Raw genomic sequence first — 27,512 nt, 5'->3', positions numbered from 1 at the left:
ATGTATAAAGTTAGATATAATTTATAGCGAAAAACAATGAAAGAAATTGAAATAACGAATAATAATCGAATGAATCAACGTTATAACGAAACGTTATTCGTTAATAACTTGGTACGTCACTATACCTCTATAGTCTATGATTCGGCGTTTGGTTGACGCCTTTTCATTTCCTGACATTCTTGTCTGTGACTGCCTCGCTGTCTTCTGAAGAAATGAAAATTGCGTTTTATAATTAGGCAAAAATAATTGTCTCGTTTTCATTTAAAGTGAAAAAACCTAAGATGAACCGTCAAGTGGATGTAAAAGCGCTAGTGTCCCACATAGTGAGAGGCGATGGCTTGGACAAATGTCGAATTTGTATGGGAGACACCACCGAAGGCCAGGTTTACCTCGGCGACACGGTCATGATGGATGGAGAACGACCAGTCACACTTTCTGAACTACTGGAAATAATCACAGGCATCGAGGTACGTTTGTAATTCTTTATTTTTTTTCGTAAACTCCCATTTCAATCGAGATGGCTTCTGCGACGAACGGAACGGCGTCATTCCCTCCATTTTGAAACAAAATGGCCGCCTGTTTCATCATCTTTTTATAAATCAAATTTTATACAAATCCCTTTGCATTATGATGCCATTATGATTGAAATAGAAGCTTTACGAACTTTATTTAACTATATTCCAAACATAAATAGCATTTTACTGAATTATATGCCATTTATTACTTGGAATGTTTTTCGCGTTTATGAGGATAGCCGGCGACCATGACGCAAGCTCAAAACTTAACCTTTATTATTATCAAATTAACTAAGACCATAAGTTGATAAAAATCACTGATACAGTTCAGTATAATTAATACATACATTATTAGTTTACATTCGCTACTACGTTAGAATTTTCTTCACCTACCAATATAACAAGCAATAGTTAAAAGGATGAACATGGGTGAACATTGTGGCCATTTGATTAGACCGGTGGTTGCAGGTTCCGCTGGAGGAGGATCTTCCCGCTGGCTTGTGCACCGAATGTGCTCAGAGTGCTATGGATGCTGCCAGCTTCCGAACGCTGTGCAGGCAAGCCGCTAGCCAATGGGACTCCACTCTGCAGCTCCTCACTAACCACTTACCAACCAAGTACAAAGATAAAACCATGTACATCATTATGAAGGATGATGATATCTCTATAGTTAACAATCTAAAAGGTAAACCAGATAAACATGCAACAGAAAAAAATACACAAATTATAGAGCAAAAAGAGGTGCATGTTAGAGATGTAAAGCATAAATGTCAATGTCCAGACTGCGGAAAGAAATTCGCATATGCACAACATCTGTATTTACATCTAAAGGAGTCTATGGACTTTAAGCGGGCCTGCTATGTTTGCGCTAAAATCATGACTAGAGATGAATTGATTCTGCATTTATTAACAGCTCATCACCTGGGTACTTATGATTGTAAGAAGTGTCCGGCTTTGTTTAAGTCCCGTAAGTTTCTAATTCGGCATACGGAGGAGGCACATAGTCCTGGTGCCTGCACGTGTGGTGATTGTGGTCGTAGCTTTAAATCCAGACCTGCTTTCAATGCTCACCTATCCGTCCATGCTGTCAAAACATGTCCGGGCTGTGATAGAATATTCAGAAACCAAACATGCTACTTACATCATGTGAAGAAATGCTGCGATTTGGACATTAGTAGGAAGACCCATCAGACAAAGCATAAAGTTACTATAGAAGTAAAGAATAAGAAGAGTGAGAGGAGAACTAGAGTGGGACTTCGGGGGGCAGCGGATAAAGAATGCATTTGTGATTATTGCGGGAAGAAACTAGCAGGGAAGAAGTTCATAACAGCACACATACAGATAATACATCTTAAAAACACCCACAGACCTTGCCCATATTGCGGCAAATTGCTCGCCTCTGCCCATATGGGTGAACACCTTAAGAAACATGAGGTTGAAACTATATTCACTTGTGAACACTGTGGTATAGTATTAAAAACTAAGTTAGGTTATGTTCAACATATACGTCTACATACTGGCGAGAAGCCTTATGCTTGTAAATACTGTGGTGAAACCTTCTCAGCTTCTTCAAGAAGATCGGAGCATATTCGAAAAGCTCACAAAATGCCTAATACTGTTCTGAAATATGTTTGTGAGTACTGCCCGGCGCGCTTCCAACTCCCATACAAACTTAGAAATCATGTGTCCACTGTTCATAATAAAGAGGACAAAGCCGCTGTCCCATTTTCTTGTAAGATTTGTATGGAAAATTTCAGCAGTTGCAGAGGTCTGACACACCATAGTAGAAAGCATCAGAAGGAGGGTACGGTTGATTTTAAAGTCTATAGCCATCCAAAAAGGCATAGTAAACCAAGAATACTAAAATAATATTATATCATGTCTACTCTATATTCTATGTTGTATATTAGTTTTAAATCCAGCTGTAATATCTTTGTTTCTTTTTGTGATATTATTGTAAGTTTTTTAGAAAAGGTTATGACTTTGACATGAGTTATGTGTGTATCATCTAAGACTCCAAGTGAACCTTTCTGATATGAAACATGTGTTAATTTAGAATATAAAAGTGAATTTGCTTTTGGGTTATTATTTATTTTGCCTACATTGATATTAAGGTAATTTGTCTATATAAAACTGAAGTTGGTTAGGAAGACCACAAATCGATTGTTAACTTAATAATTAAAATGGAGGTGGTAGAGTTGCCGGCGTCCATAGGCTATGGAGACTGCTTACCACCAGGCGGGCCGTATGCTTGTTTGCCACCGACGTAGTATTAAAAAAAGTAACAAAAAATTATAAAATAAAGATTTATATAACAAAGACATTGACAAGAAGACATTGATTGATTGGACAAGTGGCTTTTAAACAATAAGTTAGGCTGATGTTACTTAGTGATGTGATACGACTTTACAAACTTTGAACTGTATAATACAGGACACTGTGTGACATAGGCTCATCACTCTCATCAGCAAAATAGCTGCTCGCCTATAATCATATAATAATAATTATAGGCGTAGGGATGTGACCAGCCGCCCAGAGTGGAGTCGTTAGAGCTATAAGCTCCAGGGGTGGAAGTGAAAAATTGCATTAGACGCGAGTTGGCACAGTGGCTGCTCGCAGCCACTGGGTAGAAAGTGGCGTACACCTCTCGACACCCCTGAGCCGCTCACACCGGTGTTGCCCTTGAGCCATCCTAGATGTCGCTTTTTGTGGGGGCCCATCTTGTGGGGGCGAGTCACCGTCTGCCGGAAATAAAATTGAATACCGTTTTATTAGGCAGGCGTCCGGTTTTTTATCCCATAGCCCAGTATTTAGTCCATCGCTTTCACCCAATAGCCCAGTTCATTTTAGATTCCATCAACTCTCAAATAGTCCTTACACCCTGGCGGGTGCTGCCTCTGCGTGCATCCCATGACACGGGCAAGGGCAACATCCGCTAGGTGTACCCCTTACATTTCATTAAAGTGTCAAAAGGGACTACGTGTTGGCTTCGGCTCCGCGCACGCCTCCCAAAGGTCCGGAACACCATTGTTCCGTGATGGGAAAGACATAATAATAATAATAAGCCTGACATCGTGATAATAGATCGATCGCAACGCCAGGCCGTGCTCGTCGACATCACCATCCCCCATGATGAGAATCTCGTGAAAGCCGAGAAGGACAAGTCCAGTAAGTACCTAATAGTCTTGGCTCACGAGATAACCGCCATGTGGGATGTCGATTCGACGATCATTGTCCCGATAGTCGTTTCAGCGAACGGTCTCATAGCGAAGAGTCTCGACCAACACCTTGAGAGACTAGGTGTTTGGATCAAGGGTCAGATGCAGAAGGCGGTGATCTTGGACACGACGCGGATAGTCCGGCGTTTCCTCTCTCTGCAGCCCTGACCACCGGCAGCTTGGGCCTTGCCCCGCTGCTGGCGGCACCCTAGGTTAGGTTTTTTATAATGTGTTTATATCTTTTGTATTGTTTTGTAAGTGTTTTTATATTTTACTTTTATATTCATATTATAAAAAGCCTAATCTGAGAGAAAAAAGATAAATAAAGGGTATAATAGTAATGATTGGTTTATCATCCAGTTTATCCACCAGTTTGCCTTGCAATAGGAAAGGATGCCCACAGATTAAATATAAGTAGTAACACAAGGCTTACTGTAACGAAGCTTCATTTTAGGTACATCTTCACAATCATTCCACCCACACTCTAATCTTCTTTCGGCCCGCAAGAGTACAGTTTGCGCATCATACGTTTCACCCATCTATGTTAAGTATTACTACAATGCTGCATCCAAAAGCAGACACGCTCCGATCAGGACCCTGATTTAATGTGGAAGACTAATAATTTGTGTGACGATGTGCAGAACAGTTAAGCGCTGACAGAGCCTATTGTTCTAGGTGGAGACTTCGCCGCTCCTGCCCAACAGGATCTGCGGAGCCTGCGCCAACACTGTCACCCCAACCGTCGCCCTCATAGATTACCTCAGAGACTCGCATAGAAAGTGGACGGAGGCCTCCAACTACCTGGACCAGATAGAGTTCAAGGAAAACGTCCAAACTGCGTACATACTCGTGGATGAAGATATCAAAGACATAACTACTTATACGGAGAATGTAAAGAGAGGGCAGCCGGAGGACATTTTGAAGTATTTTAAGAAAAGAAAGCAGCAGCAAAATGCTGTCAAAAGGAGGAATGAATTAGAAAGACAGTTGAGGGATTCTGAGATCAACACTGGTCTCAAATGCCCGGAATGCGAGAAGAGTTTTCTCTGCGTATACAAGTATAACATGCATATGCGTTATTATGATAAACGCGCGTGCGTTCATTGCAAAGAACTTATTAAAATTGAAGATTTAAAAGACCATTATAAAGGGCATGGTGTAGATACCATGCAATGTGGTATTTGCTATGAAACTTTTAAGAAACAGGATGCTTTCTTAAAACATAAAGTTACTTATCACAGTAAGGGACCGTATTTCTGCTATATATGCAAGCTTTCATATAGAGATCCTCACCATTTGGCGTCTCATATGACAAGCAAGCATGAGCCTAGAATCTGTTTAGCGTGCGACAAAAAATTCTCAAATGTGTACTGCTTCAGAACACATTCAAGAAGATGTAAGAATTCACAAAGAAAAGGCGGCGTGTTCATTTGCGATATCTGCGCTAAAGTTTACAGCTCTAAATATGCTCTTAAAGTCCATTTAGAGTACATACACATGAATAAAGAGCATTCCCACCAATGTGAACATTGCGGAAAAGTCTTCAACAGCGCGATTCATCTCTCAGAGCATAGCAACAAGCATAATAAAGTCCCTGACAGATTTGTCTGTAACATTTGTGGAGTCCCGATGAGCACTCGACGGGGATACCAGAGGCATTATAAAAGACATCTGAAAAACCCTAACTATGTACCTAGGGGTGTTAAAAATACGGGGAAAACTAAGGAGAAGTACAAATGCGAGTTTTGTGATGAAAAGTTTGGTCTTTTTACTCGTTTAAGAGAACATGTGATGAACGACCATGCCATGTATACAGAGTCTAATTGGGAATAATGAATTTCACATTGTTATATGTATTACTTTTTTTTGTGAAGAAATATGTATCGCCTAGGTTTTTGTTATTTTGTGTTTAGTCTATAAGTTTTAATTTGCAATAAACACTTTACTGGTCATTAATATTTTTTGTAGATTTTTTTTTGTTTATTTTCCCTCTGATTAGGTTACAGCTAGCACAATCTCATTTATGTCCTTCGTTGGTTGTGGTCAAAAATATTTCGAATTACACTCTAACGCATAAACAATAGAGTCGTGTTTAGATATTTTTAAACAATTAACCATACTGGTACGAATTGGGACCCGGTCATGTCGCTGTTATATTTTCAAGCCCGACTGCAGAACGGTAGTGCCATATGCAGTTGGTTCCGAGTGAGACAGAGGCAACACTGATCGTAATCTGGGGTCGGACGACACAACGCTCGGCTACGCGTCGCTGACTTCGAATGGTATTTCATAGAACCAGCAGTCGCGATACGTCGCCGGGTTCCAACTTGTACCTTTCGTAAATCTTTTTAGGCCGGATGAGTTACACCAAGATGTAGTTGCAATACAGAATAGATACGAGAATATAAGCGGAGGGATAAAACTAATTTCTAGAAACAAAGTATTTGGGTTTTTTCAATCAATTCAAATACGAAGGGTCCTTTTAGACCCCAAAAAACTAAAACCTGTATCTCTTGGAGTTAGTCCTACCCTATAACCTATTCTGACTATAGAAATTACCAACATGTGCGTGAGGACATACATAACATTATAAGAAAACAGTCACAATGCGTAATAAAAAAAGTATTGTAGAAAACTTATCACAAGTACATCTGGAAAACAAAATTTAACAGTGAGGAATTGTAGAATCTAAGTATTTACTTCGCAACCACAGTGTGCCATACCACAATATGAAAGCGCTAGCCCCGAAAACTAGATAGAGGCAATAAGAATAGGAAGTTAAGTATACCGAAGGAACGGACTGATTGAAGACGTTATTCCAGGTCGCGGATGACCCGGGCCTGCCTCCAGGCCTCTGCAGACCGTGCTCAGAGGACGCCATAGCCGCCGCTCACTTCCGCCAACTCGCCACAATGTCCAACCAGCACTGGACCCAAGCCGTCGACTCACTCACCCAAATACACGACCCGGAAGACGATCACAGGACTTACTACGTGTTCTATAACAACGGAGAGATGCTGATCCGAGAGGATCTAACAAAAATCTCGAAAGACGAAGTCGTGGTGAGATTAAATGAGAAGCCTGTGAAAAATAAGAGATCCTACACGAAATCCGCAGGGAAATGCCAATGTCCGGATTGCGGCAAAGATTTTCCTGTAGCTTATAACTTGAATGTACATTTAAAAAATACTATGAAACGCGCTTGTGTCAGATGTGGGTTGGTGATGGAGAGAGAAAAGTTGGCTGACCATTTGGCTAAAATACACGGATGTTTATATGCTGATTGTGATATCTGCTTTAAACTGTTTGATGATGAAAATCTACTCAAGCAGCATTATATGTCGCATCATAGTAGATTCTCCTTCGGTTGTCAGATCTGTGGAAGAGGCTATACGAACGATAGAGCTCTGAGAGCTCACATGTACGCTCACACTTTATTCCACTGTTTATCCTGTAATCAAAGCTTCGAAAATCGTCGCTGCTACAAACACCATCAGAAGAAATGCAAATCTGCGCGAGCACCAGTCGCAACCAGCTTTACTTGCGACTACTGTGGGCACGTTTACAACAAGAAACCTTCGTTACGCATTCATATAATACAGAAACACCTAAACGTGTTGCCTTACGTGTGTGAAACGTGTGGCAAAAGAACCTCCACATTAGCACACTTGAGGTCTCATGAGGCTGTTCATACTACGGAAAGAAAGCTATACAAATGCCCTTGTGGTGCTGAGATGCGGACAGAGCTAGGGTATCTCTTACACCAAAGAATACACACTGGTGAAAAGCCATACGAGTGTGAAGAATGTGGAGATCGATTTTTATCAGCTTCAAGACGCTTGGACCATATTAAGAGAAGGCATAGGAGCACCAAAGACATGCCGCACGGCTGCGACATATGCCAGGCTAGGTTCGTAAGGCCGTTTGAGCTGAAGAAACACTACTCGTCGGTTCACGATTCTGTGGTACAGGTCATGCCGGCGAAGAAAAGGATTCGACGGCAGGTTTAGGTAATACTTTTTGCAGTATTTCTACGACACGACTCTTATTTATTTTTTCTACTCGTCGACTGCAATGTTTGAATTAAGATTTCGTATAACCAAACTGTAATTGGGTACTTTTCATGTATGGGCTCCCAACTCGACTATAATATTCATTTCGAAACGGTTTAGTCAACTATAATGAAACGGATCAATCACAGCTCGCCGCGGTCAAGACGACGAAACAAAACGATAGCTCAAATTAATTATTTATTTTAGGTTTTATAGTAGCAACAATTGCTTCATAAGTCATAAACGCACATGTGACACCCTTAACATAGCAACATCCATAGACTACGAAAACCGCTTACCATTGCTTGTTAGTCTCCGGCTACGGTGGCCAAAATAGAGAAAAAACTCAAAAATTGAATTTAGCAAGGAGCAAGTACCAGGGCCTCATGAGTTACGAGGAGCTCTTATGGTTCTGCTTGCACCGTGGTCTATATGGATTTTCGTTAGTTTCGTTTCGGTCAGCCAATTCGTGCGTCCGCGATATTTATATAAAATTTTAGTTTTTTTTTTTCACATCTGCCATTCTGGCGACGCCCTACCATTTGGCGTCTATAGCGGCCGCTCCACTCGCTCTACCCTAGATCCGGCCCTGAGAATACCTAACGTCAATAGTGGTTAGTGGTCTAGGAGGCTCCGAGATAGTTCAGCTGATTATCTAGCTAGTGGGTATATAAAATGTATGAATTATACTCTAGTGAAAGTGCAATTTCTATTATAACAACTATGGACGCCTTAGATCACCGTGCAAATCAGTGTGAACATATTATCTTGCATCTATAACTAGACAATTTTTTAATTGACTCTGGCCTTTTTTTTGCTTTTCAACTGAATGTATCTGTATGTCTTTGCAATCGATGTCTAACTATTTAAATCCGTCAGGCTTCCATACAATTGGGACCCGGACCGGATTGTAAAGTCTTATGGTTTTAATCTAGCCATCTATTTGGAATAACTAAATTTCTTTAGAATTAAATAAATATTATACAGACATTCTTTCTTACACAAATTGACTAAGTCCCACGGTAAGCCAAGAAGGGTTGTGTTGTGGGTACTCAGACAACGATATATATATATAATATACAAATACTTAAATAAATCGAAAACATCCATGACTCAGGAAAAAATATCTGTGCTCATCAAACAAATAAATGCCCTTACCGGGTTTCTAACCCAGGACCATTCGGCTTCATAGGCCATATTCATAAGCACTTTAGCGCACTAGTGCGAAAATTAGCATATTACGTTACTGTGTCGAATATTTAAAGGGCCATGTACTGTAAAACGTTGTACGATACATGTGCGAATAGGTAATTCGCAACTCGTGTCGATTTAAAACACTCCCTTCGGTCGTGTTTTAATTTATCGCCACTCGTTTCCAATTTCCTATTTTCCGCACTTGTATCGTAATGTACTAATATTTAACAGGTTTTTTCTTTTACAGTTAACAGAGGAGCCCCTCTGCCCCCCCGGCGTGTGCGCGGCGTGCGCGGCCGGCGCCGTGGCGGCGCACGGGCTCCGCGCGCTCGTCGCCGACTCGCGCCGCATGTGGGCCGCCGCCGTCACGCAGCTCGGGGTCCTCCCCCTCCACCAGACCCCCACCGTCAAATCCCTCTGCGCCTTCATCAGATCAGACAATCTAAATATACAAATAGCCAAAGACTACACTATAAATGATAAAACAACTCCATTAAACAGACTTAAAACTAGAATTAACAGAAAGAAGAGTGATGAAAAAAAACCAAGAGTCCACCGCTCAGGGCCGCCATGTAAATGCACGGACTGTGGGAAGGAATTCATAAGTCCTTATTATTTGAACGTGCACTTTAAAAATAGCGGTCAGAAAGACGCTTGTACGACTTGTGGGGCTATTGTTCTTAGAGGCAAACAGATGCGAGATCATTTAGTGAAAGTCCATAGAGAAACCGCGTTCGTGTGTAAGGAGTGTCCTGCGATTTTCAACAATGATATCGAAGCTAAAAAACACGAGAAGAAAGCGCATAAAACTGGCTTAACTTGTGGAGATTGTGGGAGAACGTTTCAAAGAAATGCTTCTTTCGAAACCCATGCGCAAATGCACGCCGTACGCACCTGTAGAACGTGCGGGGTACAGTTCACCAACAGAGCTTGCTATAGGGAACATAGATCTAAATGTGAACCGGACGCGAAACCTGATAGAGACACCGTACCGAGAAACAGGCGCTCGAACATTCGCGACCCAGCTCAATTTACCTGTGATTATTGCAAGAAAACTTACACGTCCCGTCCACAATTGAAGAATCATATACTATGGATACACATGGACGTGCGTCCCCACCAATGTCAATGGTGTGGAAAGCGTTTTTACACTCCAGCGCGATTAGCTGAGCATAGTGTTGTGCATACTAGGGAGCGTAACTTCGCCTGTGATATCTGCGGGGCGAAATTAGTTTCCAAAATGGCTGCCGTGTACCATAGACGCCGTCACACAGGTGAAAAACCTTATCGCTGCGAAGACTGCGGCGATTGTTTCATTTCTGCTTCTAGACGCTCTGAACATGCGAAAAGAAAGCACGGGAAAGGTCCAAGACTACATTGTACTCGATGTCCTTCAAGTTTCGTTCGGATACATGAGTTAAGGAGGCATATTGAGAAAGCACATAGCCACGTTGTTCCTGTGTATGCGTTTCCAAAAACCGAACCTACAGAGAGTTAATAGAATAGTATCATCATTCATCATTTGGTTCAGTGCTCATATTTAAAAACTAAATCTTCACAGACTCGAGCCTATAAACGTAATTATTTATTTAGTGGTCATATAATGTAAATTTTTTATTGTTTTCAATTAAAGCTCAAGTGACATCCCTGGCGTTCTAAACAAGCATACTATAATCAATTAAAAATCACATTTAAATTAATGATTCTAAACCTCATTTTTACACAAATATGTCTGAATCAAAAACTACTTTTTCAAACTGCTGTCAGTTTACACGTATACTGGTTACCAGGGGCCATTTCTCGAACGCCATTAGTCTAATATTATTAGTGCGTTGCCATGGTAACCCACATGAATTGACAGTTCGTGGACTAATATTATTATATTAGTCTAATACCCTTCGAGAAATGGGCCCCAGTTGTTCGATGCTCAGACGAAACTGATAAATAAATATAATAAAATAGTTAAATCTCAATTTATAGCTCCATTTCGCTCCTACTGACTATGAACTCATAATAATATGGGGATATTTAACTAAGTTTTATTTGTAGAACTGCCAAGTTGTTTATTGTAAAACTCCTTTTATAAAGGACCTTTTGTGTTGCCAGAATAATAAAATATGTTTTCAATTTGATTTCTTTATACTTTTATTACTTTACCTATCGATATCGGCACTAGAGTTGAGATCGTGCATATGTCGGCGGCCTATCGTAAGTTCAGGCAGAAATTCCTAAAAATATTGTGAAAAGTGAAGTGTCTGGTTGCTGGAGTCGCCGGGCCCGCGGGGACTGTCCAGAAAATGTGGTGATAACTTAGTACCGTGAGGTACATTTTTTTTAAAGGAGGTACTAAATAGTACAAATTAGGTACAAAAATATTATTATTTAGTTTTAGACAGGCAGCTGACGCTGGTACGTAGCGTACGCTGATCTTTTAGTAGTGGAAAATAAAATGGAGTAAAATGTGGAAAAAAAACTATTTCCCGCTCCTTATCTCCGATGTTTACTCAAGAAAAATCATAAATTTTTTACATAATATTAACATTACTATAAATTTTGCACGAAAAATATAATCAGACCTCTATCTTGGTAACTTTTTATTTAATTAACAAAAAACTTTTCTCAATTCAGTTTGCAATTTAACCAACAATAATTGTGTTTTACACTGGAAATTGCTATGAGATTACATTAAAGACACCTTTTATCAAATAAAAGTACAATTTTTGAAAGCGGTTCATATGATAGAGAATTATCCTCCAAAAACTAACATGCATTACAACGCGCAAATTTGTTAGACAATTAGCCGATAGATGGCGCTGCACATAAGTATACTTAGTATAGGTACTTCTTTATAGTTATATGAGTTAATTCAAGGTTTGTACGGAACCCGAGTCAAGTAAGAGTAAAACAAACTGGCACTTGACCAGTTTTTTTAACTGTGTTTGATTCTCAATGTATGTATTTGTCTCTACCGCATAAGCATTTTGGCATCCTTAGCTGTAAGTTTCTGCATGTGACTGAAATAAAGAAATATGTAAAATCCAAATGTACCTACAAAACCTAGCAGTCAACCAATTTGATTCCTAGGCCACTATAGAACCATGCCATAATGACTTCTACGACAGTGCTTATTGAATGATGCGTGTCAAGTATCTAGTAGTTAAAACGACAAGGTTCTATAGTGGCCTAGGATTCTAATTGGTTGACTGTACCTACATAGTATAAGTAAGCCGAGCCCGAACCTGCGCTGATAAGATGCATTAAGCAGCGTTTAAAAGAATGCCGCACTTTTCTAATGGTGTGGCCCGACATGCAGGGACTCGCGGAGTGCCGAGCCGCTTATGAAACAAGAAAGAAATATTTTTTCTTAAACGTATAAAATATGCGGCTCGGGGCTCGGCGAATAACCGCATGTTTGGCCAGTAGTAGTAGTAGCCTTAGTCAATTCTAGAAAAATTTCGGCTCCTTTAACCACGGAAGCATTAAGAAGAGGACGAAGACTGGAGGAGCACCCCAAACACCAAGCAATGGAAGGAAAACTAAACTTTAGTTTAAAGCACAAAACTTGCTACTCGCCGCAAGATGGCGCTATATTATTAAAACAAATTTTATCGATTTTAAAAGTAGCCCGAACAGCTTTAGATTTCATTAATGAAAAAAAAAGAAAATGTCAATAAAATAATGGCTGACAAAGTTGTTTATACTGCGGTTTGTGGGCTAAAAACTTGAACATTATTGCAATATCAAATAAAACTATCAGAATTTCGTTCACAAACAATTCTCTATGAATAAATTATATATATCGACGTGTTTAAAACGCGGCTTCTATTGTAAATCTAGTCGTAAAACTTAAAAAATGTTGGCCTTGTTGATGTTAAATAGAATGAGCATGAAGCGACGTAGTTTACGTGCTAAAGAGACTGCATTTAAAGCCGAAAAGAAGCCGGACACGCAGTCCATGTACTGCCGGACCTGCCTGAGCGCTGAGGAGCTCGTGGCTATTTTCTACAGCCCTGGAATAGAGAAGAAACGTACTGAGGAATTGAGACTCGTCACAGGTTTAGAGGTATTGTTTTACTCATATTATTACTTAAATCATCGAGTCCAAGCTCTTTGAAATGTTCCAAACTTCAAAGTCTCAGGCATTTTTAATTTTGCATATATTTTCCCATTTTCCATATATCCGTGGGACCTAGCCTCGTACACACAACACACATACACAATCACACATTCAATTTAGACATTGGACTCTTATATCTTCTTTCTTTTCATCCTGTTACCCCCTGCTGGGGTGTAGGGCTCGAACCATTTTCTTCCACTGACTCCGGTCCTGGGCAGCTTGGGTAACCTCCTCCCACGTTTGCTGGCTTATTTTAACAGTTTATACTTAATTAACTAATACTTAATGTTAATGTTCTTCCTGCAAGAACCCCTGATAGGTGAAGGCCTCCTCCAAAGACAACCATTCTGTTCTTGATTGAGCTGTTTGTAGCCAGTTTTGGCCTGATATTTTCCTTATCTCATCTTCCCATCTTGCGTAGGGTCTGGCCTGCTTTCTTTTTCCTAGAGGGCAATTCCAGGTTGTTACAATTTTGGTCCATCTATTGATTTGAAAGTGTGACACTTGGCCTGCCCACTTCCATTTTAAAGTTAAAGCTTGGATTAAAGCGTCTTTTGCTTTTATAATATTTCTTATTTTTGTATGTCGAATTTTTTGAAATCTTATTTTTGATATAAAATTAATATTGTCGTCAATGTACCGTTTAATTTATTGCTCCTCGGATCCCTTTGTTTGACATAATTATTGAAAGTCATAATGTAATGATAGTCATATTATCATTAGTCATAACTCTGAAACCGTTAACTTTTCAGGAATTTCCTTAGATTATCCTATAGATAGGTTAGGTTAGGTTAGGTTTGTTTTATGGCAATCCTGAAAAGTTACGCGTTTCTGAGAAAAACCAAATTATGACTAACGAAAATGCGGACAAACAATACATTATGACTTAAAACTTTATGGGAAACAATAGAGACCCATTGCTCCTGCTATAGGCAACACCTACACCGTATACTATAGAATGTATTATTATAAGTTTATAACTATATATGACTGTTTACATATTTGTTTAATTTCATATATATTGTAGTGTAAATTATAGGTTTACCTATCTTTTAGGAAATTAAATATTAAATTTTTATGCTGTTTAGTACAATTTTGATGTCTACTGTTCTCGCAACTCTTCCTCAATTGCTCAAAGGTTTCACTCGAAGAGAACCCTGAAAGGGATTAGTTCGCTTTTGTACAAATGATATGTTTTTTCCTGTTTTATGTTTCTTTTTGTACAATAAAGTGTTTTACTACTACTAGTAAAACAACAACAACATATTGTGATCCTGATAAGCATTTTGAAATAACAATATTTCTCTTTCAGATAATGCAAGATGATGGCCTCTCACAAAAGATGTGCACAAGCTGTATAGAGAAAATGAACAATGCGTTACAATTCCGAAAACAGAGCAGGAAGGCTGAGAAGTCCCTCCTTAACATGTCCCTAGGTCTCAAACCGAAGAAAAAATCTATATCAAAAGCAACGCGGAAAACTGTGAAAATAAAAAGCCCAAAAGTACAAAAGATCAAGCAAAAAATCGAAAAAGAGGAATTAGACTTTGATTGTTCATATGATGGTTTTCAGAATGATGACGATTATCCGGAGGTTCCACTGGTGGACTACCCGGAGGTGGAGGAGAAACCTAAAATAAAGCAGGTAGTAAGCAATTATGAATATAAACATATACATTTGAACAACTAAGTAAATAATGACACATACACCAAATAGGATTTCACTCAGTATAAGCCGTGTCTCTTAGACATGGCACTGGTTTTCAGGGCACTCAAAATTAAAAACTAAAACAGAACAGAATAGCAACAGAACAAGACAGAACATGTGTAAGAAAGAAAGAGAGAGAGTTTATAAATTTTTCTTTTTTGACTATGTCCGCTTCGTCATAAAACTTGTTGGGTTGGGAGCAAATACTTTTTAAGGTGGCGGTAAATTGTTCCCACACTTCGTTGCAGCATATCGGAAGCTGCCACGAAAACGGGATGTACTGTGTTGCGTGCCGTTGGGCACCACGTACATGACCCTTCGCAAACTCCTAGTCCTAGACGCTATAAATATAATTTATATTTTATTCTGTACACTGGCTGAGATTTATTTATAAACTAAACTAATATTTCGAAACCATGTTGTTCGCTAAATCATCGAGAGTATCAATAGAGCCATATTATCCAAAGATTGAATTAAATTGACTGCTATGCTATTTTAAGTACTGGTAAAATGGTCCTTTAAATGTTTTTTTGTTCCCCAGCTATTAAAAAAGCCAGCCGTTCGTAAACGAGTGTCCATCCCAAACGCGGCGTCCTACAAGTGTCCTACTTGCGCCAAGGAGTTCCGTATGAAAGCCACGTATAAGGCACATATGAGATTCCACACCAACTACTGTGTGTGTGAGGTAAGCACTAGCATATGTAAACGAGTATCTATCCCCAACGCGGCGGCCTACAAGTGTCCTACTTGCGCCAAGGAGTTCCGTATGAAAGCTACGTATAAGACACACATGAGATTCCACACCAACTACTGTGTGTGTGAGGTAAGCACTAGCATATGTAAACGAGTGTCTATCCCCAACGCGGCGGCCTACAAGTGTCCTACTTGCACCAAGGAGTTCCGTATGAAAGCCACGTATAAGGCACACATGAGAATCCACACCAACTACTTTGTGTGTGTGGGAAGTAATAGCATATGTAAACGAGTGTCCATCCCCAACACGGCGTCCTATAAGTGTCCTACTTGCGCCAAGGAGTTCCGTATGAAAGCCACGTATAAGGCACACATGAGATTCCACACCAACTATTGTGTGTGTGTGTTTTGACGACCAGTTTGGCCTAGTGGGTAGTGACCCTGCCTACGAAGCCGATGGTCCCGGGTTCAAATCCTGGTAAGGGCATTTATTCGTGTGATGAGCATGGATATTTGTTCCTGAGTCATGGGTGTTTTCTATGTATTTAAGTATTTATAAATATTTATATATTATATATATCGTTGTCTAAGTACCCTTAACACAAGCTTTATTGAGCTTACTGTGGGTGTGGGACTTAGTCAATTTGTGTAATAATGTTCTATAATATTTATTTATTTATTTATTGTGTGTGTGTGGGAAGTAATAGCATATGTAAACGAGTGTCCATCCCAAACTCGGCGTCCTACAAGTGTCCTACTTGCGCCAAGGAGTTCCGTATGAAAGCCACGTATAAGGCACACATGAGAATCCACACTAATTACTGTGTGTGTGAGGTAAGCACTAGCATATGTGAACAAGTGTCCGTCCCCAACGCGGCGTCCTATCGTCCTACAAGTGTCCTACTTGCAAAAAGGAGTTCTAAACCAACTACAAAAAAAAAAGTGGAAAAATGACTGCCTCGGGTGAGACTTGAACTCACGGCCCCTGGATCGATACTCCAGCGCTCTGCCATTTGAGCCACCAAGACCTCATCCATAGCCAGCAAATTTTCCAACCCTAGCGACATCTACCGTAAGGGCGTTACACTTCTTAATCGGCTACCGGTGTTCCAAATCATGTTGGAAAATTTACCAGTTACAGTTAGTTAGTGTACCCATACTAAAGCAATATTAGGCAGTAATTTTTCCACTTTTTAATTTATTCTAAGCTTAATAGCATTGTTCGCAGTCGTTTTTGCTTGTTAAAAATTATTTTTTAATGCAGTTACTCGATAAGTGCTACTTTACGTAGCTGTCTAGCGTGCGGAAAGTTAGTTTTCGCGAACTAGTGCTTTTCACTTTTCTAATTTTTTTAAATTTATACTTGTTCCAATTCATGACTACTTATTGATGAGCAGTTGCCGCATAAGCAGTTTGGCGAGTAACTTTAAAATTGATTATGTATATGTGCCTTTGAAAAATAAGTGAAAAAAAAAAATTAAAAGTTGATTCGCCCAGTTATACAAATACAAATACAAATACAAAATTCTTTATTTCCTTAAAAAACACATGGCCATGATTTAGGGGATGGAGCCGCCCGGTAAGCAAAGAATTGCCTGTGTTGGGAGGCACCGCTCTTCCCTACGTTAACAACAAAACAACAAGTAAATTATTTATACAACATATGAAAACCTAAAAGTCTAAAAATATAATTTCTAAATATTTAATATGCTTATAAATTAAGTAATCAATTTGAAGACTTATTTTATTGTATTATAAATATAACTAACTTAAATATGAAAGTAGCTGTACATACATGAAAAAGTTTGTGTGTGTGTGTGTGTTTGTGTGTGTGTGTGTGTGTGTGTGCGCGTGTGTGTATGTGTGTGTAGTTATTGTTTTTTATTTTTTTTTATTCTTATGAATGTTCCAGGCGTGTGGCAAACGGTGTCGCAACAACAACCAGTTGCAGGAACACAAGCGCGCCCGGCACGGGCTCGGGCGGATACACAAGTGCGCCTACTGCGAGTACAGCTCCGCCACCAAGGAGGCGCTCACGGTAAGTCCGGCTCTTCACCGAGGCTCGCGAGGCGCGGCCGGCTCTTTGGTTGTACAATTGCGGCTCTTCAAGTGACACAAAAATTAAAACTTGGAGAGACGCCTGATATCAAGTTCTCTGGGGCTCTTTGAGCTTCCTAAAACCAAAGAGAATTTGAAATAGAGTGATTGTCAAAGTAAATTTTGTAGACACAATAAATTTACTTGGCAAAAAACGGAACCGTTAAGGATTCGTCATGTCTGTCCGTCCGTATGTCACAGCCACTTTTTTCCGAAACTATAAGAACTCCCTTCCTCGCGTTGTCCCGGCATTTTGCCTCGGCTCATGGGAGCCTAGGGTCCGCTTGACAACTAATCCCAAGATTTGGCGTAGGCACTAGTTTTTACGAAAGCGACTGCCATCTGACCTTCCAACCCAGAGGGTAAACTAGGCCTTGTTGGGATTAGTCCGGTTTCCTCACGATGTCCTCACGCTCACGGTTTCCGAAACTATAAAAACTATAGGTACTGTTCAAACTTGGTAAGTAGATGTATTCTGTGAACCGCATTAAGATTTTCACACACAAATAGAAAAAAAAATTTTTTTGGTGGTTCCCTATACTGAAACTCAAAATTTTTTTTTTATCAAATCCATATGTGTGAGGTATCTATGGATAGGTCTTCAAAAATGATATTGAGGTTTCTAATATAATTTTTTTTCTAAACTGAATATTTTGCGCGAGAGACACTTCCAAAGTGGTAAAATGTGTCCCCCCCCCCCCCCTTGTAACTTCTAAAATAAGAGAATGATAAAACTAAAAAAAATATATGATGTACAGTCACGTCTGAAAATATACGAACAAAGTCCCAAAAATGTATACACGACCTTATTGCCCATATATTAAGGTGTATTCATGCAAACTTCCTCCGAAAATTGGTTTGAACGAGATCTAGTAAGTAGTTTTTTTTTAATACGTCATAAATGGTACGGAACCCTTCATGGGCGAGTCCGACTCGCACTTGGCCGCTTTTTCGTTACTTGATTAAAATTTTTAGAACGCCATTTGACCTTGATCCTTAGTCTTTCACAGACATGTGTTAAATTTGTTAAATATCAAAAAGTGGCGCCATACCTTTGTTCTATGATTTGACGATTTCTATTGCGGTTGGCTATTTAACCTAACCTATTGTAATATTATCTTTGGCTAACATATGAGGCTTTATATTGTGTATTTGTTGTCAGATCCACGAGCGGCGGCACACGGGGGAGCGCCCATACATCTGCGACCACTGCGGGGCCTCCTTCCACCGCCGCTCCAACCTGGTCCAGCACATCGCCATACACCTGCCTGAAAAGAACTTCCAGGTGAGCAGTATAGGGGCCAGGAGCCTGTTGTCCCATACACCTGCGACCACTGCGGGGCCTTCTTCCATCGCCGCTCCAACCTGGTCCAGCACATCGCAATACACCTGCCTGAGAAGAACTTCCAGGTGAGTAGTATAGGGGCCAGGAGCCTGTTGTCCCATACACCTGCGACCACTGCGGGGCATTCTTCCATCGTCGCTCCAACCTGGTCCAGCACATCGCAATACACCTGCCGGAGAAGAACTTCCAGGTGAGCAGTATAGGGGCCAGGAGCCTGTTGTCCCATACACCTGCGACCACTGCGGGGCCTCCTTCCATCGCCGCTCCAACCTGGTCCAGCACATCGCAATACACCTGCCTGAGAAGAACTTCCAGGTGAGCAGTATAGAGGCTAGGAGCATGTTGTCCCGTACACCTGCGACCACTGCGGGGCCTCTTTCCATCGCCGCTCCAACCTGGTCCAGCACATTGCAATACACCTGCCTGAGAAGAACTTCCAGGTGAGCAGTATAGGGGCCAGGAGCCTGTTGTCCCATACACCTGCGACCACTGCGGGGCCTCCTTCCATCGCCGCTCCAACCTGGTCCAGCACATCGCCATACACCTGCCGGAGAAGAACTTCCAGGTGAGCAGTTGTTAAGACCTATCTTAACAAGTTTAGGTATTAGCATACCTAAATACCTACTTACCTAATCTAGATAGATTAAGTCTCTCTATCGTCGGTAGGTGGCACCACCTATGAAATGTACCTAATTAACCTCTTTAAGGTGACATCTACCGAAACCTTGTGTACTTGCTCTCTAAGCTTAGCCATATCAATGTATGCAATAGTTCATAAACAATCCATAGTGTGGCGCTGTACGCGACTATATAAGCTTCTACATGTGTATAGATTAAATCACTTTTTTCAACTAGCCTTCTGTTAACATTAAATGCAACTATTGTAATTCTCTGCTTTGATTCGGTCTCCATCATCTCCAACGCTGAACAGCAGTATAGGGGCCAGGAGCCTGTTGTCCCATACACCTGCGACCACTGAAATTTGTGGGTGAATCAACTTTTTTTGTTTTGTTATCCTGTCCCGTTGTCCAAGGGACAACAGTGGCACAGTTTGTTTGAAGAGACGTTGTATGCCGTTCTATTATCATGCTTAGTAGGGGGCCCATTATGGACATTTGTTATAACGACCACAAAAACGCAAGTTTGATACATTTAAGTACCATAAAATCAGTATTTTAATGAACTTTTGTCCCCTGGATAACTAATCGTAACCATGGCAACGAGTGACGCTAAAAAGTTGATTCTCCCTTGTAATATAAATTGTTTGTGAAATTTGTAATATTTGTAAACCCATTTACTTTGCTTAGAAGTTTGATTAATTCTGACTACATAAAATTATTTTTTCATGAAGATTCAACATGAATAGTTGTCAATGTTTTTGTGTTATTTATTTCCTAAAAGTGGAAGAAGCTTCACTATTTCTCTGGGGTCTAGACAACGAAGACAAAGGTGCGTGTAAAAAAAGGAAAAATATTTATTTTTTTCCAAATTTGGTCCAGATATCTTCTAAAAATCGGGTAATTTTCTCAGAAAAAATAATGACTAAAACGAATTGAAAATCTCTTATTTGAAAATTATAAAAGCGACGTCATTAAAATTTACAAATTTGCCTTATTTACATAGCTTTGCCCACAGAATCGCATTTAGTAGAAATAAGGTGGGAGTGAATTTAACTTTGGACCTTAGTGAGCGTTGCCGGTATACATGTAGGTCGTTTAAAAAAATTAAAAATACATACTTTTCATTAACAAAAGTCCAAATATTTCATGTGACAATTATCTTACACCGTTTAATTGAATAAATCGACAATATTTTGTGTTAAAAACATTACGTTTTCCAATGATATCGGTAATTTGTATCGCAATATTTGTTAAGTCATAATTAATTTAAAAAAAAACTAACAGGAACTTCATAAATAAATAGGTCATTAGCACTAGATAAGTTTTGCAGTAAAACAAAGAGGTGGCCTAAAATGATTGACTTTCTTTTTAAATCTGAATCTCTTCAAGGCTAGGGTAAATAGGTATCTCATAGGTAAGCGTGCTCCACCGTAGACCGCATCATTACTTACCATCAGGTGTGATCGTGGTCAAACGCCTGCCTATCGTTATATATATATATAAAAAAAATACTTATTAAAAAATCTACACTTTGTATGAAATGAAAATGTTTTTATAAAATATGCATAAATCGTCCTTAGCCCACGCCGACGTTTTTTAAAGTATAAATAAGTAAATTTAAAAAGTCAGTAAATGTTTTCCGGCGAAACATTGTCTGTGGAAATATAGTTTTAAAAAATATATGTGAGAAGCCTTTTTGTTTTCTATTTGGGTATTTTGAGTTGACCTATGTAATTGGCTTCATACAATGACCTTGATGATTACCAAACTATAGAGGTAATTAGCGTGTTAATTATCAATATAAACTATAACACTTACCTTAACATGAAAATGTTAAAACAATTATCTTTCCAAACCTTGCTGCTTGGGTTTAATCTGAAAAACGTTTTCCCGGGTAGTGCGACATGTGCCCTAAGCGGCTGAAATCCCGCAAGTTCCTGCAGATCCACAAGCACAACGCGCACACGGGCAAGCGCTACGGCTACCTGTGCCCCGTGTGCGCGCACCGCTTCGAGAAGCCCAACAAGGTGCGCGCGCACGCGCGCCGCGTGCACGGCCAGGACGCGCGCGCGCCCATCGTGCGCGTGCAGCTCTAGCTGACCTGACGGACTTCACAATACGCTAGCTCTTTTTACTTTGTGTCAGTAAGATATAGAGTATCCCCCGTATTTTATTAAACTTAGCAAACCTTTGCTAAATTTTGCCCCCTTCACACAAATGTCTAAATGAATAACAACATATGTGGCATTATCTATGAAAAGGGACCTTGTTGTCGATGGCGTTTACGCCGCACGGCATTGTATTTGTATCGGAGTATCGTTAATAACGGCGTAAGCGCCATCGACAATAAGGTCCCCTTTCACAGATAACGTCACATATAAGTATATACAATATATCATTTCATATACATATTCTGTTTATTTCGAGATTTTCCTTAGGATAAGGTTTTATTTATTTTTGTTCTCTTTATCCCAAAGGATATTTTATTCATTATAAAAACACAATATAAATTAAAACTACAATATTACTAAATTAAATCTAAAATAAAACTAAAATAAATCTAAAAATGGCCCCTGCGGCATAGTACCGAAGACGCTGGCAGCATTTCCTCGCTGGATCGTTAGACTGATGCGTTGGGCGAGGAAGCTGCCAGCTCTTTGATCTCCTGTGGCGTCTCTGAGTCTCTTAGACAGATCTTTGAAGAGACTCAGAGCGCCAGGGCCCCACGGACTAAGGGTCTCGACACCGAATGGAATAAAATTGTACTCGGTGCCGATACCCCTGTATTTTCCTACCTTGGCGTTCTCCGCCGCCTCTGCCGCTGTCGCTACCCTCATGGAAGTTCGGTGGAGATGTGACGGGGCTAGTGTGTCTACACACGTTGCATCATTTCATATTATTTTTACAAGTATATACTATATTTCATTTTATATGATTTTTACAATAATGATGATAATTATGAAATTAAATCACAAAATAATCATAATCATTTCTAACAACTGCATTATCATTAATAAATGGTATGAACGACTAATGGAATGCATTTTTAATCATATTAATGAAAATTTTTATTTATCAGGAAAATACGAAAATCAAGGTTGTTATTTATCATCAGATCGATAATTATCAAATTATAATTATTACGAAAATTATTTTCATAATTATCTTTCCAATCCCTCGGATTTAAGCTGTATATTGTTTTTGAGTGTACAATTATTATTTATTTGGTATCGTGTGTATGTTGCATATAATTTATTTTGTTTGAATGACCTTATGTTTATTAAGAATTTATGAGATTAAATACCCGAATAATCACTGTTAGTATCTCTAATTAATATGACACAATTTTATAGAATTTCATTTATTCAATATAAATAAATAAAATAAAATAAAAATCATTTATTTCAGACAACACTGTTACACAGGGTCCATATGTTACAAAAAAATAAAAATTAAAAAAAAGTATGACCTAAGCCTATACTTATAAAATAAATGGCCTCTTTGGCCCCCACCCTCCCTGCTCGCCTCTCGGATTCAATATGAAATTCTTTTTTTTTAAGTCCCCAATGCACATTGCTCTAGCGTGGGGAGCCCAAGCCCTCTCGTGCATGAGAAGAGGCCTGTGCCCAGCAGTGGGGCGTATATAGGCTGAATTATTATTATATTATATATATTTTTAGATTCCCTAAATAGAAAGGCAAACATGATTGACTTCTACAATAATATTTATATTCAGTATTTTATACTTATTGAAAAATTGAAGTTTTGTTACCCATTGAATTTTCATAAAACCATAAAAAAACCTTAAGAGGAGGTTTGCGATTCAAATGAAATAAAGGTACTTTTTAACGGTATTTTATTGACTTTCCTCTAGTCTATTGTACTCAGTGCTATATTTGTCTACCATTCTTCATCAACTCTCATCTACTCAAAGGTTAACTGGAAGAAATCCCTTAAAGGGATAAGTTCGCCTTTGTACTGCTTATCCTGTGCCATATTTATATTTTGTCTTTTGTATAATAAAGAGTTTATACACATACATACTTACGTACATACATACTTTTTCTATGAAATTCCATTTTGGGAGAAAACGTTTTCCACTAAATCATAACAAATCACTTTTTTATTTTATTTCAATCGCTTCAGCATGATATATATTAGGTTTATAAAATTCGCTTTAAAAAAAATGTATTGTAAATTTTGAAAAAAAAAACCTATAAACTTATTTTTTTATTGTGTCAATAATATACAAAAAAAAACATGGGGAACGGAAAATATTTAGAAGTGGAAAAAACAATTTCTCTTTTAGTATCGAGTACGTGGTATATTCCCCTCTTAAACGTTTATCACTAATCATCAATATATCGACAAATCATATCGACAATAGACATGACACGACTCGCTAGAGCTGCACTGCAACCGCTCGGCTTTTATAAGGTAAGGTAACGGCACTAGTTCACACTGTTTAACGAAGATGCAAATATTTATCTAACTTTGCCATTATAATTTTCAACTTTGCCCAGTGCACACTTTGCCCGCTATAACCTGTATTTGTACTCGGGTATTTGTTATCTGCAATATGTATATTGTCGAGTGTTTTAATACATTGCCATTATAATCTTCAACTTTACCCAATGCACACTTTGCACGCTATAACATTTATTTATACTCGTATATTTGTTATCTGCAATATGCATATTGTTAAGTGTCTTAACAGAATACCGTATTTGGCTGGACAAAGTTGCACTACAATATTTCATGTTGTATGCAAACAGAACTATATGTAACATTGCCTTAAAAATTTGACCAAAAAAATGTTTGTGTAGTTTATAGTTATGAAGGATTACAAAAATATTTGCATCTATTATTAATTATTTTAAAATATTTTTTTTAAATTAAGTCCAGTCTTGCGTATGGTGCACTAGTGGTTGACATTAAGGACTGCATAAAAGTGACATTTATATTTTCAACTGACTTATTTAAAAAAAGTCATAATCTTCAAGCCACAGTATTATTTTATGAAAATGACACTTATGGCAAACAAGTTTTATGATTTTTGTAGTTCATTGTCAACTACTGGTCCTATGACAAACACTAGTGCCTTTACCTTATTTTTTTATTATATGAGTACTGAACCGAAAAAATTATGTTTGTATCAACAGTTTAAATTCGAATACCATAATTACCATAGACAGACAATCAAATTAACATAGGCTTATAGTCAGACCAAGGCGGTGCAAGTGTAACTACGTCATAATTTCATAGAAGTTTCACGTTTAAAATAACACTTGCTCTGTCTGGGCTGTCAAAATCGTTGCCAACTTATCTTGGTCTGACTGTACGTCCCTTACAACTTTGATAAAAACTAGTGATAAGCTTATAAATGGTTCGTGTTGCAGTGTACGCTGTGCATGAAGCGCGAGAAGTCGAAGAAGCTGCTGCAAGTGCACGTGTTCAAAGCACATCGGGAGAAGAGATACAGGTGTGCATGTCTCATTATCACCTTCCTAACTTTGTCCCGGCTTTGCAATGACTCATTTTTGGAGCCCAAGGTCTGCACGGCAACCTATTATTTACAAAGAGAATTTGAAATAGAGGTGGATTGTCAAAGAAAACTCTGTAGCCAGAGTAAATTTACTGCCATCTTTCGATACATGATTAAAACCTTTAGAACGCCTTGATCCTTATTCTTTCACTGATGTGTTAAATTTGTTAAATATCAAAAAGTGATGAGATGAATGATTGAGATATGACATGAATTTTGACAACCCTAAGTAGCCGAAAAGGATAGTGCCATACATTAGAAAGGGACAACATGATTCGTCCCTGAATCGCTGTCAAACTTCGGTTTTGTAGGAAGTTTATTTTCTGTACGGTAGTACTATTATAATTGCCCTCTTTTATAATTTTACTAACTCTAGTCTATTGTACTCAGTGCTAGATTTGTCTACCGTTCCTCATCAATTCTCATCTACTCAAAGGTTAACTGGGAGAAATGCCTTAAAGGGATAAGTTCGCCTTTATTCTGCCTATCCTGTGCCATATTTATGTTTTGTGTTCTGTACAATAAATAGTTCATACATACATACCATTATTTATTCTGTCTTGAAATGGAACTGCAGATGAAGAGCATAAATTGAAGACATTTTGTTCAGTGAAATCGGTTCCCTTGCAGGTACATCTGCCCGGTGTGCCGCGACACGTTCACGCGGCCCGGCAACGTGCGCCAGCACCTCGCGCGCTCGCACGGCGTGCCGCGCGCCGACCAGCCGCCCATCGACCGCTTCCAGGTAGCTTTGCCTTTCGTAGGTAGCCCGGTTTACAATCAAATTAAACATTAATCCTCTCCAATTCCCCTATTCATATAGTTGGGATCTCTAGCATACCATATCATGTATTTGCTACGTAAAAGTATATTAATTTGCAACATTGGTCTTTGTTCATATTTTCCAATTTGATGTACGGAACAAAATAACCACGCGCACTAAACAAACACGTCCCGACTCGCGCGCGGGAAACGAACGACTGAGGCGCCTTTTAGCCATCCCGAAACACCGACACCGAGCGGCTCGGCCAAGGTCGCGCTCGTCCGAGGAAAACGTGCGCTCTGCCTCGGCCGTCTACACTGGCCGTTTTGTGCGCGAGGAAATTGCCTCGCGCGTATACTCGCTCTGTGTGGACCCGGCTAATTAGAATTGACCATTAACCATTACAAATTAAACTGTAAACCGAAACGGACGGTTACAGTTTAATTTGTAATGGTTAATGATCAATTCTAATTAACGTTCGGCCAACAATGGTCCCAGCATAGGTTTTACCAGTTAATCCATTATTATTTAGGATTTATATGACCTATAAAACCTATTTGTAACCTTTGACAGTATAATAAATAGTAATATGTTATTTATTCTGACAGGTACACAGCAACGTTGCAGAGGAAATACCACAGCGGGTGCTCACCTATTTATAGATCTACTGAAATTATTTGTTAATCTATGTTAAAATATATTTGTGAAGTATCTTTTGTAAATATGAAAAGGTACCCTTTGGATTATTAATGTATCTTTTCATTTGCACTGACACTATTTAATTTTATAATACAGCGTAGCCACTGAAAGCGGGGTACACGTTGTATAGGTCATATTAAGCAACTTTTACTGAAAACAATCCCGAATACGCGATAAAAAATTGACTCTCCCAATACAAGATATCAACATTAACCATCCAAAATGTACGAGTCATTTTTTGCGATTTCGCGGTTCATTCCATAGTAAAAGTTGCTCAGTATGACCAATACAACGTGTCCCACCCCACTTTCAGTGGCTGGTGTAACATGTTGTGAACCCACGGACTTACACCGGGATACAAAAACTTTTCAGTACTCTATGTTGAATATACCTAAAAATTAAAAATGTTGCTTGGGTGTACGTTCGTGAAAATATCTGATCTCAAGAATATAGGGTTTATTTCAATACATTAAGATTTCATGTGAAAGAATCACAGAAAAAAAACAAAACCTGTGTAACTAACAGCATCGTTTTGACGACCGGTTTGGCCTAGTGGGTAGTGACCCTGCCTACGAAGCTGATGGTCCCGGGTTCAAATCCTGGTAAGGGCATTTATTCGTGTGTTGAGCATGGATATTTGTTCCTGAGTCATGGGTGTTTTCTATGTATTTAAGTATTTATAAATATTTATATATTATATATATCGTTGTCTAAGTACCCTCAACACAAGCCTTATTGAGCTTACTGTGGGACTTAGTCAATTTGTGTAATAATGTCCTATAATATTTATCGTCTTTTTATTTGTGGGCAAAGTTGCAATATAATATGGGCAAAGATAAAGTAAATTATTTAGAATTCAATAATTTGTTTAATATATCGTGTACAATTACAATATAAACATTATATTTAGCTTTTATGTTAAATATATAATCGAAATGTACATTTT

The 27,512-nt window shown here is 39.0% G+C and overlaps 2 protein-coding genes across 7 annotated transcripts; both read left to right on the top strand.

The window, feature by feature from the left end:
• Positions 1 to 2: 2 nt before the first annotated feature.
• Positions 3 to 11,109, top strand: LOC133531705 (gastrula zinc finger protein XlCGF26.1-like). Of its 4 annotated transcripts, XM_061870076.1 has the most exons (3): positions 3 to 467; positions 6,556 to 7,743; positions 9,227 to 9,351. In XM_061870076.1, exons 1-2 carry the CDS (start codon positions 282 to 284, stop codon positions 7,741 to 7,743), a joined length of 1,374 nt encoding a protein of 457 aa, XP_061726060.1. In that variant the 5' UTR covers positions 3 to 281; the 3' UTR covers positions 9,227 to 9,351. The 4 variants fall into 4 exon arrangements, with proteins under 4 accessions (XP_061726060.1, XP_061726061.1, XP_061726058.1 ...); XM_061870077.1 differs by lacking the exons at positions 6,556 to 7,743; positions 9,227 to 9,351 and adding an exon at positions 4,409 to 5,694 and having other exon boundaries at positions 66 to 467; XM_061870074.1 differs by lacking the exons at positions 6,556 to 7,743; positions 9,227 to 9,351 and adding an exon at positions 984 to 2,590 and having other exon boundaries at positions 86 to 467.
• A 1,527-nt stretch (positions 11,110 to 12,636) lies between these two features.
• On the top strand, positions 12,637 to 27,090 carry LOC133531759 (GDNF-inducible zinc finger protein 1-like). Of its 3 annotated transcripts, none has more exons than XM_061870146.1 (8): positions 12,638 to 13,042; positions 14,409 to 14,741; positions 15,346 to 15,627; positions 17,410 to 17,535; positions 18,757 to 18,879; positions 24,959 to 25,041; positions 25,735 to 25,849; positions 26,476 to 27,090. In XM_061870146.1, exons 1-8 carry the CDS (start codon positions 12,833 to 12,835, stop codon positions 26,527 to 26,529), a joined length of 1,326 nt encoding a protein of 441 aa, XP_061726130.1. In that variant the 5' UTR covers positions 12,638 to 12,832; the 3' UTR covers positions 26,530 to 27,090. The 3 variants fall into 3 exon arrangements, with proteins under 3 accessions (XP_061726132.1, XP_061726130.1, XP_061726133.1); XM_061870149.1 differs by having other exon boundaries at positions 12,640 to 13,042; positions 15,346 to 15,489; XM_061870148.1 differs by lacking the exons at positions 24,959 to 25,041; positions 25,735 to 25,849; positions 26,476 to 27,090 and adding an exon at positions 21,458 to 21,892 and having other exon boundaries at positions 12,637 to 13,042.
• Positions 27,091 to 27,512: the final 422 nt, after the last annotated feature.

Source organism: Cydia pomonella, chromosome 25 (assembly GCF_033807575.1).
Source record: "Cydia pomonella isolate Wapato2018A chromosome 25, ilCydPomo1, whole genome shotgun sequence".
Taxonomy (NCBI): domain Eukaryota; kingdom Metazoa; phylum Arthropoda; class Insecta; order Lepidoptera; family Tortricidae; genus Cydia; species Cydia pomonella.
Note: the sequence above shows the minus strand (reverse complement) of the source record. Positions and strands in the feature narration are given on the sequence as shown.

Coding starts and splice junctions, on each gene's coding strand:
- LOC133531759 (XM_061870146.1), top strand. CDS start 12,833: ATGTTGGCCTTGTTGATGTTAAATAGAATGAGCATGAAGCGACGTAGT. Junction 15,628..17,409: donor CCAACTACTGTGTGTGTGAG/GTAAGCACTAGC, acceptor TGAATGTTCCAG/GCGTGTGGCAAACGGTGTCG. Junction 25,042..25,734: donor CATCGGGAGAAGAGATACAG/GTGTGCATGTCT, acceptor GTTCCCTTGCAG/GTACATCTGCCCGGTGTGCC.
- LOC133531705 (XM_061870074.1), top strand. CDS start 282: ATGAACCGTCAAGTGGATGTAAAAGCGCTAGTGTCCCACATAGTGAGA. Junction 468..983: donor AAATAATCACAGGCATCGAG/GTACGTTTGTAA, acceptor CGGTGGTTGCAG/GTTCCGCTGGAGGAGGATCT.